This window comes from Lampris incognitus, chromosome 1, assembly GCF_029633865.1.
Source record: "Lampris incognitus isolate fLamInc1 chromosome 1, fLamInc1.hap2, whole genome shotgun sequence".
In the NCBI taxonomy this organism is placed as follows: Eukaryota; Metazoa; Chordata; class Actinopteri; order Lampriformes; family Lampridae; genus Lampris; species Lampris incognitus.
Window position 1 is genome coordinate 14,334,351 of NC_079211.1, and position 15,342 is coordinate 14,349,692.

Here is a 15,342-nt window from a genome sequence, read left to right on the forward strand (position 1 = left end):
TTATTAAATAAATCATATAATTGTGATTTTTATTCTCATTTAGCTTCTAACAATGATAATAATAGATTGCATTTGCTTAATGTTAATCTTCACTTATTTAGAGGAATTGCCAAAACCCTGTTTTCCTATTTCCAACAGCCCTCCTTGTCAGCAAAGTAAATGTTTGCCAAGTGATGGTTCGTTGTATATCAATAACTGATGCAGAACAAGCCCGAGTGGCATGATAGCAGAGTGTTTAAACTATAACCAATACCGATGACTAGCCAGATTCCGAGCGTTCATAGGGTAGCGTCTCTTCTTCAGACATAGCTGATGATAAGCCCTTGTATCATAAAACATCTGCTTAAGGGGGCGTCCGGGTAGCATGGCGGGCTATTCCGTTGCCTACCAACACGAGGGTTGTCGGTTCGAATCCCCGTAATGCATCAGGCTTAGTTGGGCGTCCCTGCGGACACAATTGGCCGTGTCTGCGGGTGGAAAACCGGATGTGGGTATGTGTCCTGGTCGCTGCACTAGCGCCTCCTCTGGTCGGTCGGTCGGTCGGTCGGTCGGTCGGTCGGTCGGGGCGCCTCTTCGCGTGATGCTCCCACGCTCTACGTCCCCCTGGTGAAACTCCTGACTGTCAGGTGAAAAGAGGCGGCCGGCGACTATCGGAATATCGGAGGAAACGTGATAGTCTGCAGTCCTCCCCGGATCGGCGGAGGGGGGTGGAGTAGCAACCGGGACGGCTCGGAAGAGAGGGGTAATCAATTGGCCGGATACAATTGGGGGGAAAACGGCGGGTGGGGAATCTCCCCAATAAATGAATTAACAAACAAAAAAATAAATAAACTGCTTAACATGAATCTACCTACCTATCTACTGCTCTATAGCTCATCCTGTGCTCAGGCCCCCCTGTGGAGAGAAGAGGGTTTCTTTATGGGGGAACTGTGTTGTTGTTATATTATGGAACACTTTAATCCTGTCACTGACATGATTTTACGTTAGGAGTTTATTATTTACTGGGTTCTGTCTCTCAAGTTTAATAATTGGCTTGTGCCCATTTAACATTTAGTATTGTGGCTTTTCTCCGTCTGGAGGACAGTTCAACTGTATCTAACATGTCAACTTGTGTGCTAAAACATGACAAGCGTACTGACGCAATATTACAAAATCGCACTGTACTTTTTTTATTGCCTTTTGTAAAAGGAATAATGAGCGAGTCACGCTCCAAGTACGGGGGGCGGTAGTGGACAAAACTCATTCGGGCCATACGCATAGACATGACGTTTCATCTTACGTAGTGACGTTGTAACGTAGGTCCCGCTATGATGGCAGCTGTGGGTTGATATCGATACGATACTGAATATAAAACTATTTAAAAGTTAGTTAAAGCCACCAACATAAGAAAGCCGGGATCAGACTTGTCGTTTCGAAATAGTTATCGTTCATACATACCCATTCATCTTGGGGAACGGTAAGGTAAATAAAGCCTATGTAAGCTTTGTGGTGTCCATGGTGCCTCCGCTCCGGTGGTGTTGCTGCTAACTTGCTTCATGCATGTCTGCACGTTTCTCCCCTCTCGGATGCCGGGCTAGCCGTCAACTTTGCATGGGATATTTCGTCAAAACTTCTCTTTACTCGCATATACCGGGTCTTTTTTTACCGTGATGCACTTGTCAACTAATGCTAGTTCTTTAGCAAGCTAATTGCTTGAGTCCACCTAGCTTGCCCTAACTGCTGCTGGGAATCGCTAATAGTGTAGGGCTAACGTGAGCAGCTAAGTAAACTAACATCAGTTGCACATCTAATACCGTCGCTAGACAGTTCTCGTGGCCTGTGTGGGTAGTTTTAATTTGACAGAGCAAGTATCCAGTTAGTAACTGGAGCAGCATGCCCCACAGAGAGGTGTATGCATCCACTGCAGTAGGTTTTATTTTCTGTTTCACAGGCACAGTGCTTTTTTCCATCAATGGTCACAAATCTAGAAATTACTTTTAAACTTGAAAACTCATTTGAAATATCACATGCTATAATGCCAAGTGCGTACCAGGATTGCACTGCCCCCCCCCCCTAAAGTGTTCTCTTTCTATTTACTGCTTTGTATGTAGAAGTGGCACTATGCCCGCAGCTACTGTGGATCACAGCCAAAGAATATGTGAGGTTTGGGCCAACAACCTGGATGAGGAGCTAAAGAGGATCCGTCATGTTATTCGAAAATACAACTATATTGCTATGGTGAGCAATAATCATGGACTGGCGGGATATACAGGACTCATATTCATACATGGGATAATATAATGGACATCCTGTTCTGCACACCTAACCTTCCTGTCAGCATAACAGGTTTTGTTGTCAATATTGTATTCCTATTATTGCACCTGTGTGATGTCAAGGTCTACTGTACTGTCTTGATAATATTGACTGTTACAAAACATTTCAATTCCTTTGTTCATCTGTGTGACAGAAATGGCAATAAACCTAACTAGATTTGTTTTGTTCACAGGACACAGAGTTTCCAGGTGTAGTTGCCAGACCAATTGGAGAGTTCAGAAGTAATGCTGACTATCAATACCAGTTACTGCGTTGCAATGTAGATTTGTTGAAGATTATCCAGCTGGGCCTCACATTTATGAATGAACAGGGTGAATACCCACCTGGAACTTCAACATGGCAGTTCAATTTTAAGTTTAACCTCACGTAAGGCCAATTTCGTGTCTCTGTTCATTATTTTGAGTTGTAGTAAAAACCATCTAGCCATTGCACTTGGTTGTGGAAGCCCTCACAGCTGGAAAAAAAAATTCCAATCCTTGTGTTATTGCTTCAACCCCCCCCCCGAAAAAAAAAAGATAACAAAGATAACATCTTAATTGTCTATACATATAAGAATGAGTGTGCAATGATGAGGATTTATTTCAGTCTTCAACACTAACTGAAACTAATCCTAGAATGGTCCCAAAAATAAATCAGAGTCTCAGAACCAAACTTAACTCTTCCCCCAAAACACATGCACACAAGTTAACACTGAAATATTTGAATTTGCAATCAATCAGACCTTCCCATTTGACACATGTGGAATAAACTAAGATTACAAATGTTACAAGTATAACAAATATTTCTGCATGCAGACCAATTTATTGAACATAAGTAGCTGAATGTTGGGATTGAATAGTTTTATCCAACCAAAAGGCAAAAGCATGTCTGCTAAATGATGCTTTACAATTAACTATAATTAGAGAGGTCTGTTTACTATATACTATAACCATTTGCATCCCTGCCAGATTCATTAGCAGTCCACACATTTTTTTTCTCTCTCTGTTGTATGTCTTAGGATTAGTTTAATCACTTTAAAGGTTATTTTCTGAACATTGAGCAACATTTACAACAGGTGGAATTCAACAGGCTGTAATATTTTTTTTGCTTTTGGAAACTTGCATGGCTGCAGTGAATGGTTGCTTGTTGTAAGTAAGACTGCAATGTAGAACCAGCTCTTTTTCTTTGTCACCAGAGAGGACATGTATGCACAGGACTCCATTGAGCTCCTGACGACTTCAGGGATTCAGTTCAAGAAGCATGAGGACGAAGGCATTGAGACGCTGTACTTTGCAGAGCTGCTGATGACATCGGGGGTGGTTCTCTGTGAGGGTGTCAAATGGCTGTCCTTCCACAGGTATTTTTTATTATTTTTTTTATATTTTGTGGACCTCAACAAAGTGATTTTTCAGGCCTTGAAAAAGTATGTAAAATGACATCAAAAAGATTTTAGAATTTTAAATTGGAGGAAACCCCCCCCCTCCCAAATTTGGCATGTCCAATTTCTTGTACTCTTTAAGTCCCCTATTGTACACCCCCCGCTCCCCATGGTGGTCGGGGAGGGCGTAAGCTACCACATAAATCTTAACTTGGAGTTGCAGACCGCCTCTTTTCACCTTCTCACTGCTGGTTTTTACAGGTGAATGTGACACGTGTAAAGGGTCATGCAATATTCCTCAGATCCCCCCACAACCGTACAGGCACCCCACCACCTGTAGGAGTCAGTAATTGTAATGGTGGGACACATTATAATTGTAATGGCGGGACACATTACCCCTACCTGCTCTCCACCCAGGAACATTGCTAAGTGTGTTGTCACCAACATTTGAGGTGCCAAACCTGAGGCAGTGCCGAGGTTTAAACCAGAAACCACAAAGGTTTTTTGGACGTACCAGAAGTCTCAGAAAGTTGAATCAGTTCCTCTGGGCACAAAACTTAGTGGGAGGAATGTTTCATCACTTATCTAAGCGACTTCATCAGTCTCAACTGACTGCAGGTATCCCCCAACCTTATAAACAGCACAGTTGTATAATAACCGAAATCAACGATCAGTTACATATGCAAATTGCCGTGACCATTAACTAGAGTTACAATGGCCATGTGTACTACTCACAGAGGATTGAGGAATAGTTGCAATCACAGCATTGCAACTATTCAGGACTGTGGAGTCCTGGCCTGATGTGTTAGCTCGTCTGTGTTGTGCCATCCTCTTTGCCGGTGACTGTTTAGATTCCCCGATGTACAAGTTACGGCAATCCTCCCGGCACTTAACAGCGTACACTATATTGCTCTGTTTGTGCCGGGGGACCCGATCCTTGGGGTGGACCAGTTTCTGGCGCAACATGTTTTGGGGTTTGAAAGCAACTGAGACGGGATATTTGGAAAATATGTGTCTCAACTGTTCCGACACTCCCACCACATACAGAATCACCACTTATTTATGCTTAGGCAGCTGTTGCCCTCTCTTCAATCGGTTGGTGCACTGTTTGGGCCTCTTCCTGGCTTTGACAAATGCCCAGTTAGGATAACCACACTTAACCAGGGCCTGTTTAATGTGAGATTTCTTCCCTTCCCCAGCTGCTGTGTTGGTGGGGACGTTGTCAGCTCGGTGGCACAGCGTCCTGATGACTCCTAGTTTGTGCTGCAGTGGATGATGAGAGTCAAACCTTAAGTACTGATCAGTATGTGTTGGTTTACAGTAAACATCAATAATCAAATGTCCCCCATCACGAATTGCACTTTCACAGTCTAAGAAGGCTAACCTGTCATTTTTCACATCCTCCCTGGTGAACTTGATGTGGTTGTCCACAGAGTTAATGTGGTTGGTGAAATGTAGTACCTCCTGAGATTTAATTTTAACCCAGGTGTCATCCACAAATCTGAACCAATGGCTAGGTGGTGGATAGGACATTAGAGCCCTCTTTTCCACTTCCACCATATGCGAGTTGGTTACTATAGGTGAAAATGGGGAACCCATACCACACCCTTGTTTCTGCCTATAGTACTGCCCCCTGTATGTGAAGTACATGGACTGAAGACACAGCTTCACGAGCAGACCCACTTGGTCAGTGTTAAGGGTGGTCCTATTGCTATGGGTGGGGTTGTCCTCCAATTTCATACGGACCACCTCCACTGCTTCATCAACAGGAACGCATGTGAATAGAGACGTAACACTATAAGAGACCACTGTTTCATCTGCCTCCATAATGATGTCTCTCACCTTATCCATAAAAATTCATAGTGTTCTGAATGTGATGTTCATTACTGCCTACCAACAGGTTAAGAACAGATGTCAGAAACTTAAGAGATGTTACAGATCACTGAGTTAATCATACTAACAATAGGCCGTAATGGCACCTCTTGTTTATGTATTTTAGGTAACCCATACAGACTAGGTGTAGCTTCCCCTGGATATAATCTGTGGTACAAAATTCTGTCAATGGGATTGTCCTGTTTTAACAGCTTCAGACAATCTATCACCTTTTTCTTGTAACCACTTTCTGGATCTCGTTTCAGGGACTCATAATTTTTTATGAGTGTGTTTATGTTGGTGAGTGATGTCATAACTTTGTCATGATAGTCTGTCCAGTTTAATGCAACAGTGCATCTGCCTTTGTCTGCTGGAAGGATGATGATGTTATTGTCCTTACTGAGAGTTGTGAGCGCATTCCTCTCGTCTCTGCTGATGTTGGATGGCAGCGGCTTCACATTGCTGAGGCAGGCTGAAACTTTCATCCGCAGATGCTCCGCTTCTGGGTCTATGATGTTGTTGTAATGGATCGCCGATTCTGTGGCTGTGATCAGCTCAACTAGTGGGATTTTCCTTGGCGTGGCAGCAAAATTCAGCCCCTTAGCAAGGATGTCGTTCTCCACCTGGTTGATTTGTCTGTCGGACAGATTCTTCACCCACTTTTCCACATCACCGGTTTGAGTCTGGCGTCCGTCTCTGTCTACTGTTGAGGACGCCGTCCGTTGTCTGACGATGTCTCTGGCAAAGAGGGCGAACTTCTTTTGCTGCCTGGTTTTTGATTTTCCATGTTGAGCTAGACAGGCCTTCTCCCTGAACTCAATCACATGTTGGAAAGTGGTCTCATCGAGACGTGACGTAAGTCTCTGTTGGATCTGCTCCTCTTTGGCTTTCAAAGTGTCGATGGTCAAATTAGTTTGTCTCAGCCGTTTGTTCAACAGCTGGCTCTGTGCCTTCTGGAGGATCTTGCTAGCTCGTTGGCCCTCGACAGAAGATTTCATTTTCAGGCTCTTAGGTGTAATCCCGCTCTGTCTACACCTGAGGCTGAATCTCAGGTCGTTCCTGTAGTCTGTCATCTTATGCACTGTTTGCTCATACTCACGTCAAAATTTCTACACCTGGAGTATTGAGCATGCATCAAGACAATGTACCAGAAAGTTGCTCATAATGTTTTGGGTTTTTTTTTTTTTTTAGCACTGATCAAGTATCTATAGTGGAGTAATTTACATTTTAAAGGTAAATTGAAAATTCTAAAGTGAAAGTTGTGGAAAACCAAAAAGATATGGGGTACAGTAAAGCTGCATTGAATGATATTTTTACATTAACAGTGAGTCAAATGACTCCCTGTAATGTGGAAGGATTGCTTGTCCTGCAGATTACATTGACAATCAATACGGCAGTCTAAAGTCATCCTTAACCAGAGACAGGCTTTGACTTCGATAGTACAAGCAATCCTTTCACATTACAGGGAGTCATTTGATTCACTGCTAATATCAAAACTTGCTTAATGCAGTTTTAAAATTATGTGATTTCTTTTTTTTAATTACAATTCAAGCAAAGATGCTGGAAGTCCCAACATTTGATTGGGGAAACTTGACTGGATTTTATCTTCTTTCTCTCATATATTAGAATAAGTGATATACGGTGAACGGAAATAAGGCCTTGTTGCCTTCATTGGGCTTTTTAAGCGTGATATTATTTAGTGTCTCTATGCTCACACTACTGTGGACATATGGATGATTTTTCCTCTTCGCTTTTTTCCTTGTCAGTGAGTTAACCAGATAGTGAGAACAGTTCCAGTTAAATCCAGTCGAATAGGCCATTTAAAGAAAGGCCTGTGCCTCTATTCAGGTGGTATGGAAATCTCACGTATTCATTCTGGTTTCATAGGCCGTCACATGACTGTGTTGGCCTCTCTTTTGAAAATTGACCGTGCACGCAGCCGAGAGTAGGAGTTAGGCTGTAAACGCACAGGGACGTATGCCTCACTGTAACAGGAAAGCTGATAGATGGGCAATAATGTGACCAAAATAACAAGTTATCTTTACCCTTTTGTCCTTATTTCTAGGTTTAGTGTTTATCTTTTCCTGTTGTTATGAGGAAAAAAAGGTGGTTTACCACATAAAAGATCTAGATGGTTACTAGAAAAACAGCCATGTTTCAGAAGAAGTCTTGTTGGTCTGCTGGGTTCATGTTTTGTCTTCAGTGATTTGGAAACTAATCAAACTATAGCCTATGGAGTAAATATTCATTCATTCATATTTTTTTTATGGAGTAAATAACTGGAGAGAAATATAAATTTGGCTATGTAGGTCTAGAAGATTTTTTTTTTCAGTGTGTCATACAGTTGTTCCCTGTAGACAACAACGGTTGTTCCCTGTAGACAACAACGGGAATTATGTCCTGCTTTTTTCATCATATGTGTCTGGTTTGAAAGTTATTATACATCTTGACTTTGCATGATATTGGTGTTCTGTATGTGAGAGCAGCGCTTTATTATAACGCTTGTAGTGTTTGATATGTGGCATATTAGACTATAGGCAAACTTCTCTCTGGTCTTGAGCTGATCAGAGTAATAATGGGGGTAGTATCTGACTGGCCCTTAAGTAGTAAATTAAAAGAGGAGCACCCTTTTTTTAAATAATGTAACAATCAGGCCTCCGGGTAGAATGGCGGTCTATGCCATTGCCTACCAACACGAGGATTGCTGGATCAAATCCCCATGTTACCTCCAGCTTGGTCGGGCGTCCTACAGACATAATTGGCCATGTCTGCAGGTGGGAAGTCAGATGTGGGTGTGTGTCTTGGTCGCTGCACTAGCGCCTCCTCTGGTCGGTCGGGATGCCTGTCTGGGGAACTGGGAGGAATAGCGTGATCCTCCCACGCGCTATGTCCCCCTGGTGAAACTCCTCACTGTCAGGTGAAAAGAAGCGGCTGGCGACTCCACATGTATCTGAGGAAGCGTGTTGTTGTCTGCAGCCCTCCCCAGATCAACAGAGGGGGGTGGAGCAGAGACCGGGACAGCTCGGAAGAGTGGCGTAATTGGCCTGGTACAACTGTGGAGAAAGGGGGGGCAGGGAATCCCCCCCAAAAAAATAATGTAACAATCAGGAATCAGGAACAATTTATTTGTCATTTACTCCCATGTACTACGTACACAAAAGAAGCAAAATTCCGTTTTCCCAGCCCACAGCAATGCAACACAAAAGGCAAACACACACACACACACACACACACATATATATATATAATTTTACTAACATTGAAAAATATAAAAACAAATTGCATTTTGGTAAATGCTGTTTCCTAGTAAAGGTGAGTTGTGCTGGGTGGTTTGTGCTATTTTTGTATTTTTATCTTACTGGCGTCATGTCCAACATCCGTAATGAAGCCTTATCTGTAGCATAATAAGCAAGATGGGTATTGCATGTCCTGCCTAATGGGTCAGAAAGTAGCCTGAGATTATCACACGGCAGCCTGCTTACCCTTCTCAAATCTAGCCTATAAACCAAAGGTAACCAGGCCCTTTCCTTCTGGGTCCATATGCACCAACATTTTTTTTTTTTTTGCAATCGTTCTTATTTATTTCTTGCTACTCTGATTACGATTACTTACGACATTGCTTTTATTCTTATTGTAGTCACCATTTTTTTATTTCAATATAATCATGTCTGGCATTTATGTATGTTGTTTTATTCATTAGTGTTGAATTTAGTAATAAGCTTCATGAAGCACTCTTATGCACAATAATAATAAACCATATTGAAATATAATCAGATTTTTTCATCCGGCAGGGGCATTGTGGCCCCAGGATAAAAAAACAAAAACATTTGAGCAGAGAATCATGACGGCTGGCAGAACATGTTTTTGGGAGACAAGAATATTTGCTGTTGCATGTGCAGGGAAGTATTGCAGATATGTCTTCATGCACATTATTATTATTCACCGACCACATTAACTCTGTGGACAGCCACATCAAGTTCACCAGGGAGGATGTGAAAAATGACAGGTTAGCCTTCTTAGACTGTGAAATTGCAATTGGTGATGGGGGACATTTGGTTGTTGATGTTTACCATAAACCAATACATACTGATCAGTACTTAAGGTTTGACTTCTCATCATCCACTGGAGCACAAACTAGGAGTCATCAGGACGCTGTACCACCAAGCTGACAACGTCCCCACTGACACAGCAGCCGGGGAAGGGGAGAAATCTCACATTAAACAGGCCCTGGTTAAGTGTGGTTATCCTAAATGGGCATTTGTCAAAGCCAGGAAGACGCCCAAACAGTGCACCAGCCGATCAAAGAGAGGAGAAGGAACACAGCTGTCTAAGTGTAAACCAGTGATGATTCCCTATCTTGTGGGAGTGTCGGAACAGTTGAGACGCGTATTTTCCAAACACCACGTCTCAGTTGCTTTCAAACCCCAAAATACACTGCGCCAGAAGTTAGTCCACCCCAAGGATCAGGTCACCTGGCACAAACAGAGCAATACAGTGTACGCTGTTAAGTGCCAGGAGGATTGCCGTGACTTGTACATTGGGGAAACCAAACAGACGCTGGCCAAGAGGAGGGTACAACACAGAAGAGCTAACACGTCAGGCCAGGACTCCACAGTCTAAACCCATCTACAGGCCAGTGGCCACTCTTTCAAGGATGAGGATGTGACCATCCTTGATGGGAAGGAACGCTGGTTTGAATGGGGAGTCAAAGAGGACATCTATGTGAAGTGGGAACGACCATCCCTGAACCGAGGGGGGCCGAAGATTACATCTGCCGCCGTCTTACGATGCTGTGATTGCAAACATTCTTAAATCCTCTGTGAATAGTACACATGGCCATTGAAACTCTAGGTAACGGTCACACCCATATTTGCATATGAAACTGTTCGTTGGTTTTGGTCTCATGCAACTGTATTGTTTATAAGGGTGGGATACCTGCAGTCAGTTTAGACTGAAGAGGTCACTTAGATGAGTGATGAAACGTTTCTGTCAATAAACGTTGAATCCAGATGAACGGATTCTACTTTATTTGATATATTCAAAATGGCAATAAAACACTTGTTTCGTGAATTTTGTAAAAGTAAGTGTGCATGTGTGTGTGTGTGTGTGTGTTTGTTCTGCAGTGGCTATGACTTTGGATACCTGATCAAGATTCTGTCCAACGCTAACCTGCCTGAGGAAGAGGTCGATTTCTTTGAGATCCTTCGCCTGTTCTTTCCGGTCATCTATGATGTCAAGTACCTCATGAAGAGTTGTAAAAACCTCAAGGTAAATTAACCATCAGACTGTCACTTCACAGTATTCATGAACAAAACACCTAGCCCATGCTCTAATAAACTCACATCTTAGCTTATGATTTGGTCTGTTTTGAGCCAGACGGTCACGTGATGTCCTTGTCCAGAGAAGAACTTGAGTGACTGTGTCGTCTGTTGTTTGGCAGGGTGGGCTACAGGAAGTGGCTGAGCAGCTGGAGCTGGAGAGGATTGGGCCTCAGCATCAGGCAGGCTCAGATTCTTTACTCACGGGTATGGCTTTCTTCAAGATGCGAGAGGTACGTTCTCCGGGTTTTGGAAAGAGGTTATATGTGATAGTAGATGCAGTAATGGAAAGGAGTGCACCTTTAAGTTTTAAAATACCTCTAGCTGAGCCACAATGCCAGTCACTTTATCACATCACTCTCATTTATGCTTGATGTTGGAGGCACTCTGTTGTCAGAGGGAATATATTTGTCTGTGGCTTCGTTTTCCCTTGTAGGGTTGGTTATCGAGCATTCATTAAAGGGGAAATTCACTGATTTTCAACTGTATCTCTGTCTATCTGCATCAGGGATATCGCATGAAAAACACCTGCAGTTGCTCCTGATCGTTTCTGCGTCTCTGAAGCAGCAGAGAAGCTGCAGCCTGTCAGGGTTTCTAATACTCTAATCTAGTCTAAACACACTGTCCAAAACCACATCCTCGTTTTCCCAACCAAGCTACTTTTCCTATGGTGGACATGACGTCCCGCAATACTAGTGCAGAGGGTTTTATGGACGGTGATAGTCTCATGTGCAATGTGTACACGCAACGTACTTGGGTTAACATGTTTTTAGCAGTTTGATAGATTTTTGTTTTATTATACATTGTGTGTTGAGCTCCAAGCCAAAGAATTTCATAGCCTATAACACTTGCTTCCATGCTCATGACAATAAAAACCTTAAATTTGAACCTGGATCAATGCATTCTGGTACATGTAGGCGCTGTGGGCAGGGGAATGCCAATTTCTGCATCAGTGAAGAACTGAATTGCTTCAGTCCGCTATATTACTCATCAGTACTGACTGCACGTACACAAAACCGTCGGTGAAATTTCCCTTTAAGAAATGTGATTTCTGATGCCACTTGTTGAATCCTGAAAGTGTATTTGCAGTGGCGTCTGCATCAGCGTTTACATCGGATGTCAACACAACAAATACTGTGATGTGTGGCTGAGCCTCACAGATACAGTGATAACAGCAAACTAATCACAGCAGTAAGGTAATTTCATGAAGGAGAGGGAGCGTCACTGATACGGTGGAACATTTACCGCAGCGTGATCTTAAACCTGAAAGAATGCACCAATTTCAGCATCTCTTTGTTCCAACCACAGTAAAGCCTTAGAGTCAGCCAGCGCCAGTGTCATCAGCAACTTGCAGTCAGGTACAACAGCAAAACAAACAGCAGGTGTCCAACTTTTATGGTGGAGATGAAGATATTTATATTGTGTTTCTCTAAGACACTAGTTTCTAGAGCAATATCAATCCTCAAGTTCATCCTAGAGGGCTCCTGGAAGGGAGACACTAGTCACCTTTGCATTGAAGGGGCAGATGAGCATGTAGAGAGTGAATGAACGTCACCAAGTGGTGATGAGATGTGTCGTGAAGTGGATTTTGTAGTCGTTCTCCAAAGTTGAGGCGCCTTCGTTTTAGGTAGGCAAAACACATGATTGATATCCTGCTATTTTAGAATATTCCTGCTATTATTCATGTAAACTTTTGTTTTGCAAATTCCTTGAGTTACGGACAATGTGCATTCTTTGTTGAACTCTTGTTTTTACCAAAAAAGATCCCTTTATGTCACTGCTGAAAATGTACTGGTTGAGGCAAACCCAGATCTGCTAAGAATAAAACGTGTCATTTTCGGTGTCCGGGTAGCATAGCGGTCTATTCCGTTGCCTACCAACATGGGGATCATCGGTTGGAATCCCCGTTTTACCTCCGGCTTGATTGGCTGTCCCTACAGACACAATTGGCCGTGTCTGCGGGTGGGAAGCTGGATATGGGTATGCATCCTGGTCGCTGCACTAGCGCCTCCTCTGATCGGTCGAGGCGCCTGTTCAGGGGGAGGGGAACTGGGGGGAATAGTGTGATCCTCCCACACGCTACGTCCCCCTGGCGAGACCCCTCTGTCAGGTGAAAAGAAGCGGCTGGCGACTCCACGTGTCGGAGGAGACGTGGTAGTCTGCAGCCCTCCCTGGATCGGTAGAGGGGGTGGAGCAGCGACCAGGATGCCTCGGAAGAGTGGGGTCAAGTACAATTGGGGAGAAAAAGGGGGGGGGTAGTCATTTTCTTTTGAAATATTTCGGTTTTTCCTACACAAGAAACGTAAGAATCAGAACTGGGCTTCAGTAAGAACCAGATTCAGTCAGTGGAAATGATCAAATCTAAACATTACCCAACCCGAGAGCCTTGAACTGTTATGACATCAGAAAACCTTTGAACGGTCGGGTGTGATGGTAGACTTCTGCCCGTGGTTGCTTATGTCTTTTATTTTTTTCTTCCAGATGTTCTTCGAGGATCATATTGATGATGCAAAGTACTGTGGCCACTTGTACGGCCTGGGCTCTGGTTCAGCATATGTCCAGAATGGAACAGGAAACGCTTACGAAGAAGAGGCTAACAAGCAGCAGTCGTGACATCATTGTGAAACTCTCATCCTATGGATCATATCCACAATCAGTGTGGCGCTGCAGCCAAGTCATGATGACAGTGGATGAACAAAACATGCACACATCTAGGAAGCTGTTTTTCATAGGCTCTGCTCACCTTAGACAAGTGAATATGACAGTCAATAGGTAATAGGTAAAGAAAATCACAGCTGTCCTCACACATACCACGTGTATGTGAGTTTAGTATTTTATTCCTATGAAGCAGCATTAAGGGATCTGGTTGGTTCGGATAGTTCTAACATGAAACGTTAAAAAAAAATGGGATTTTAGTTTTCCTAAAATTGTTCTGTAGAAATTTTGCACTTTAGAAGTTCTGACCAGATCCTGATTTTATATGGAAAGCTGAAAATGTTTCTGGTATCCTCCTCTTTGTTGCCTTCTGGAAGTTCCCGTTTTACATGTGACATATGTCTTTATTGTGAAAATAACCATCACCAAGCTCAGCCTTAATATTAGCTACCTTATTATGTTTTAAAACCTTAATTTATTGTGTTGGTTCTCATTGCCTACTACTGCATATACGACTTCTTCCACGTTAACGTACCGGTCAGCCACATGTTGACATGCTGTTCTGAAACCATAGGACTACGCTTTCTTGTCAGACCTAAATAATCGAAAGGGGGAGCCCCCGTTGAGTTTGTTTACATTGCACACCGTTGTCCCATTATTCAAAAGGGATACTCAACTACACACAGCATATTTTTTTTCTTTCATATGAGTCACGCAACGTTAACTTATACCCAACTTGAACATATATTTATGATAATCTGGACGAGCTCCAGCCATGAGAAACCTTAACTCTTTTTACTGAGACGTGTAGTCACCCTTTCAGATGTACATGTTTCCCCTTTATGCATTTGCTCAATTTCCACTAAAGTATTCAATTTGTTTCAAGCATACGAGCATATTTGGGACCAGGGTGAAGACGCATATAAACGGTTTATTCAGGGAAAACACCACAACCAGAATAAGCACTGTTACCTGGAGAGTTTTTGGCATGTAGGTACACTCATTGACTCGAAACACAATTTGAACACAGACGCTTTACAAGCCCACGAGGTCTTTGCACTGAGTTCATCTCCGAGCTGGGTGAGCACCGGTTTTACCAGACCTAAATAAAAGCAACAACAAAAAAAAAGAAAGAAAAGAGCCCACTGTAGGAAATGCCACATTAAGAGCCCAAACATCTCACTTCAAAGGATATTTAATGTTTTCATTTTAATTGAAATGAAGGTTTTGTGGAGTTTTAGTGTTGTAATAATAAAAAAAAAACTTTCCCCATTGGGAGACACAAAAAGGATCATTTCTTTTAAAAATAATTCTTAATTGACATGCAAACTTTCAGTGGAATTTCTTTTTTTTTTTTTTTGGAATTGCTTTACAGATTATTCATGCTGCCTAGAACAGCTGCATGTCCTCAACCGTTTAACTAAATGCTGTGTTGTTGAGTAGTATGTCGAGCTTCCATATAGAGGATTCTTCTAGTGTATAGTCCCAATTTATTAACCTAGCGTGGGATGATGAGACTTGTTTGAAACATTTCTCGTTGTTGCCCCACCTCACATCTTCCACACCGTGTAAAGAGGTGATATTTAAAAAGAAAAAATATGCAAAATGCAAAAGGGTTGTTTTCAGATTTTTTTTTTTTTTGTAAATAAAGGCTTGAAGCTTTTCTATTGTAACGTGTTCTTGACAATCACATCTTTGTACACGATTGAGTCACAATGACATGGGTGTGTATTGTAACGCCCTCCGCGTTAACACCGTGGGGGGCAGTCTTGAGAGCGATCGGCGCTCAGACAGGAAGTGACGTCGGTTTCGTCTCATATATATATA

The 15,342-nt window shown here is 42.7% G+C and overlaps 1 protein-coding gene across 1 annotated transcript; it reads left to right on the forward strand.

The window, feature by feature from the left end:
- The first annotated feature begins 1,305 nt into the window (after positions 1 to 1,305).
- On the forward strand, positions 1,306 to 15,182 carry cnot7 (CCR4-NOT transcription complex, subunit 7). Its single transcript, XM_056287327.1, has 7 exons — positions 1,306 to 1,461; positions 2,091 to 2,217; positions 2,486 to 2,679; positions 3,488 to 3,649; positions 10,666 to 10,810; positions 10,983 to 11,093; positions 13,342 to 15,182. The coding sequence occupies exons 2-7, from the start codon at positions 2,101 to 2,103 to the stop codon at positions 13,471 to 13,473; spliced, it is 861 nt and encodes a 286-aa protein (XP_056143302.1). The 5' UTR covers positions 1,306 to 1,461; positions 2,091 to 2,100; the 3' UTR covers positions 13,474 to 15,182.
- Positions 15,183 to 15,342: the final 160 nt, after the last annotated feature.

Bases quoted from the DNA above. Each gene is read 5' to 3' on its own strand.
- cnot7 (XM_056287327.1), top strand. From the start codon at position 2,101: ATGCCCGCAGCTACTGTGGATCACAGCCAAAGAATATGTGAGGTTTGG. The intron at 3,650-10,665 runs GTATTTTTTATT...TTTGTTCTGCAG, and splicing joins AAATGGCTGTCCTTCCACAG to TGGCTATGACTTTGGATACC. The intron at 11,094-13,341 runs GTACGTTCTCCG...TTTTTCTTCCAG, and splicing joins CTTTCTTCAAGATGCGAGAG to ATGTTCTTCGAGGATCATAT.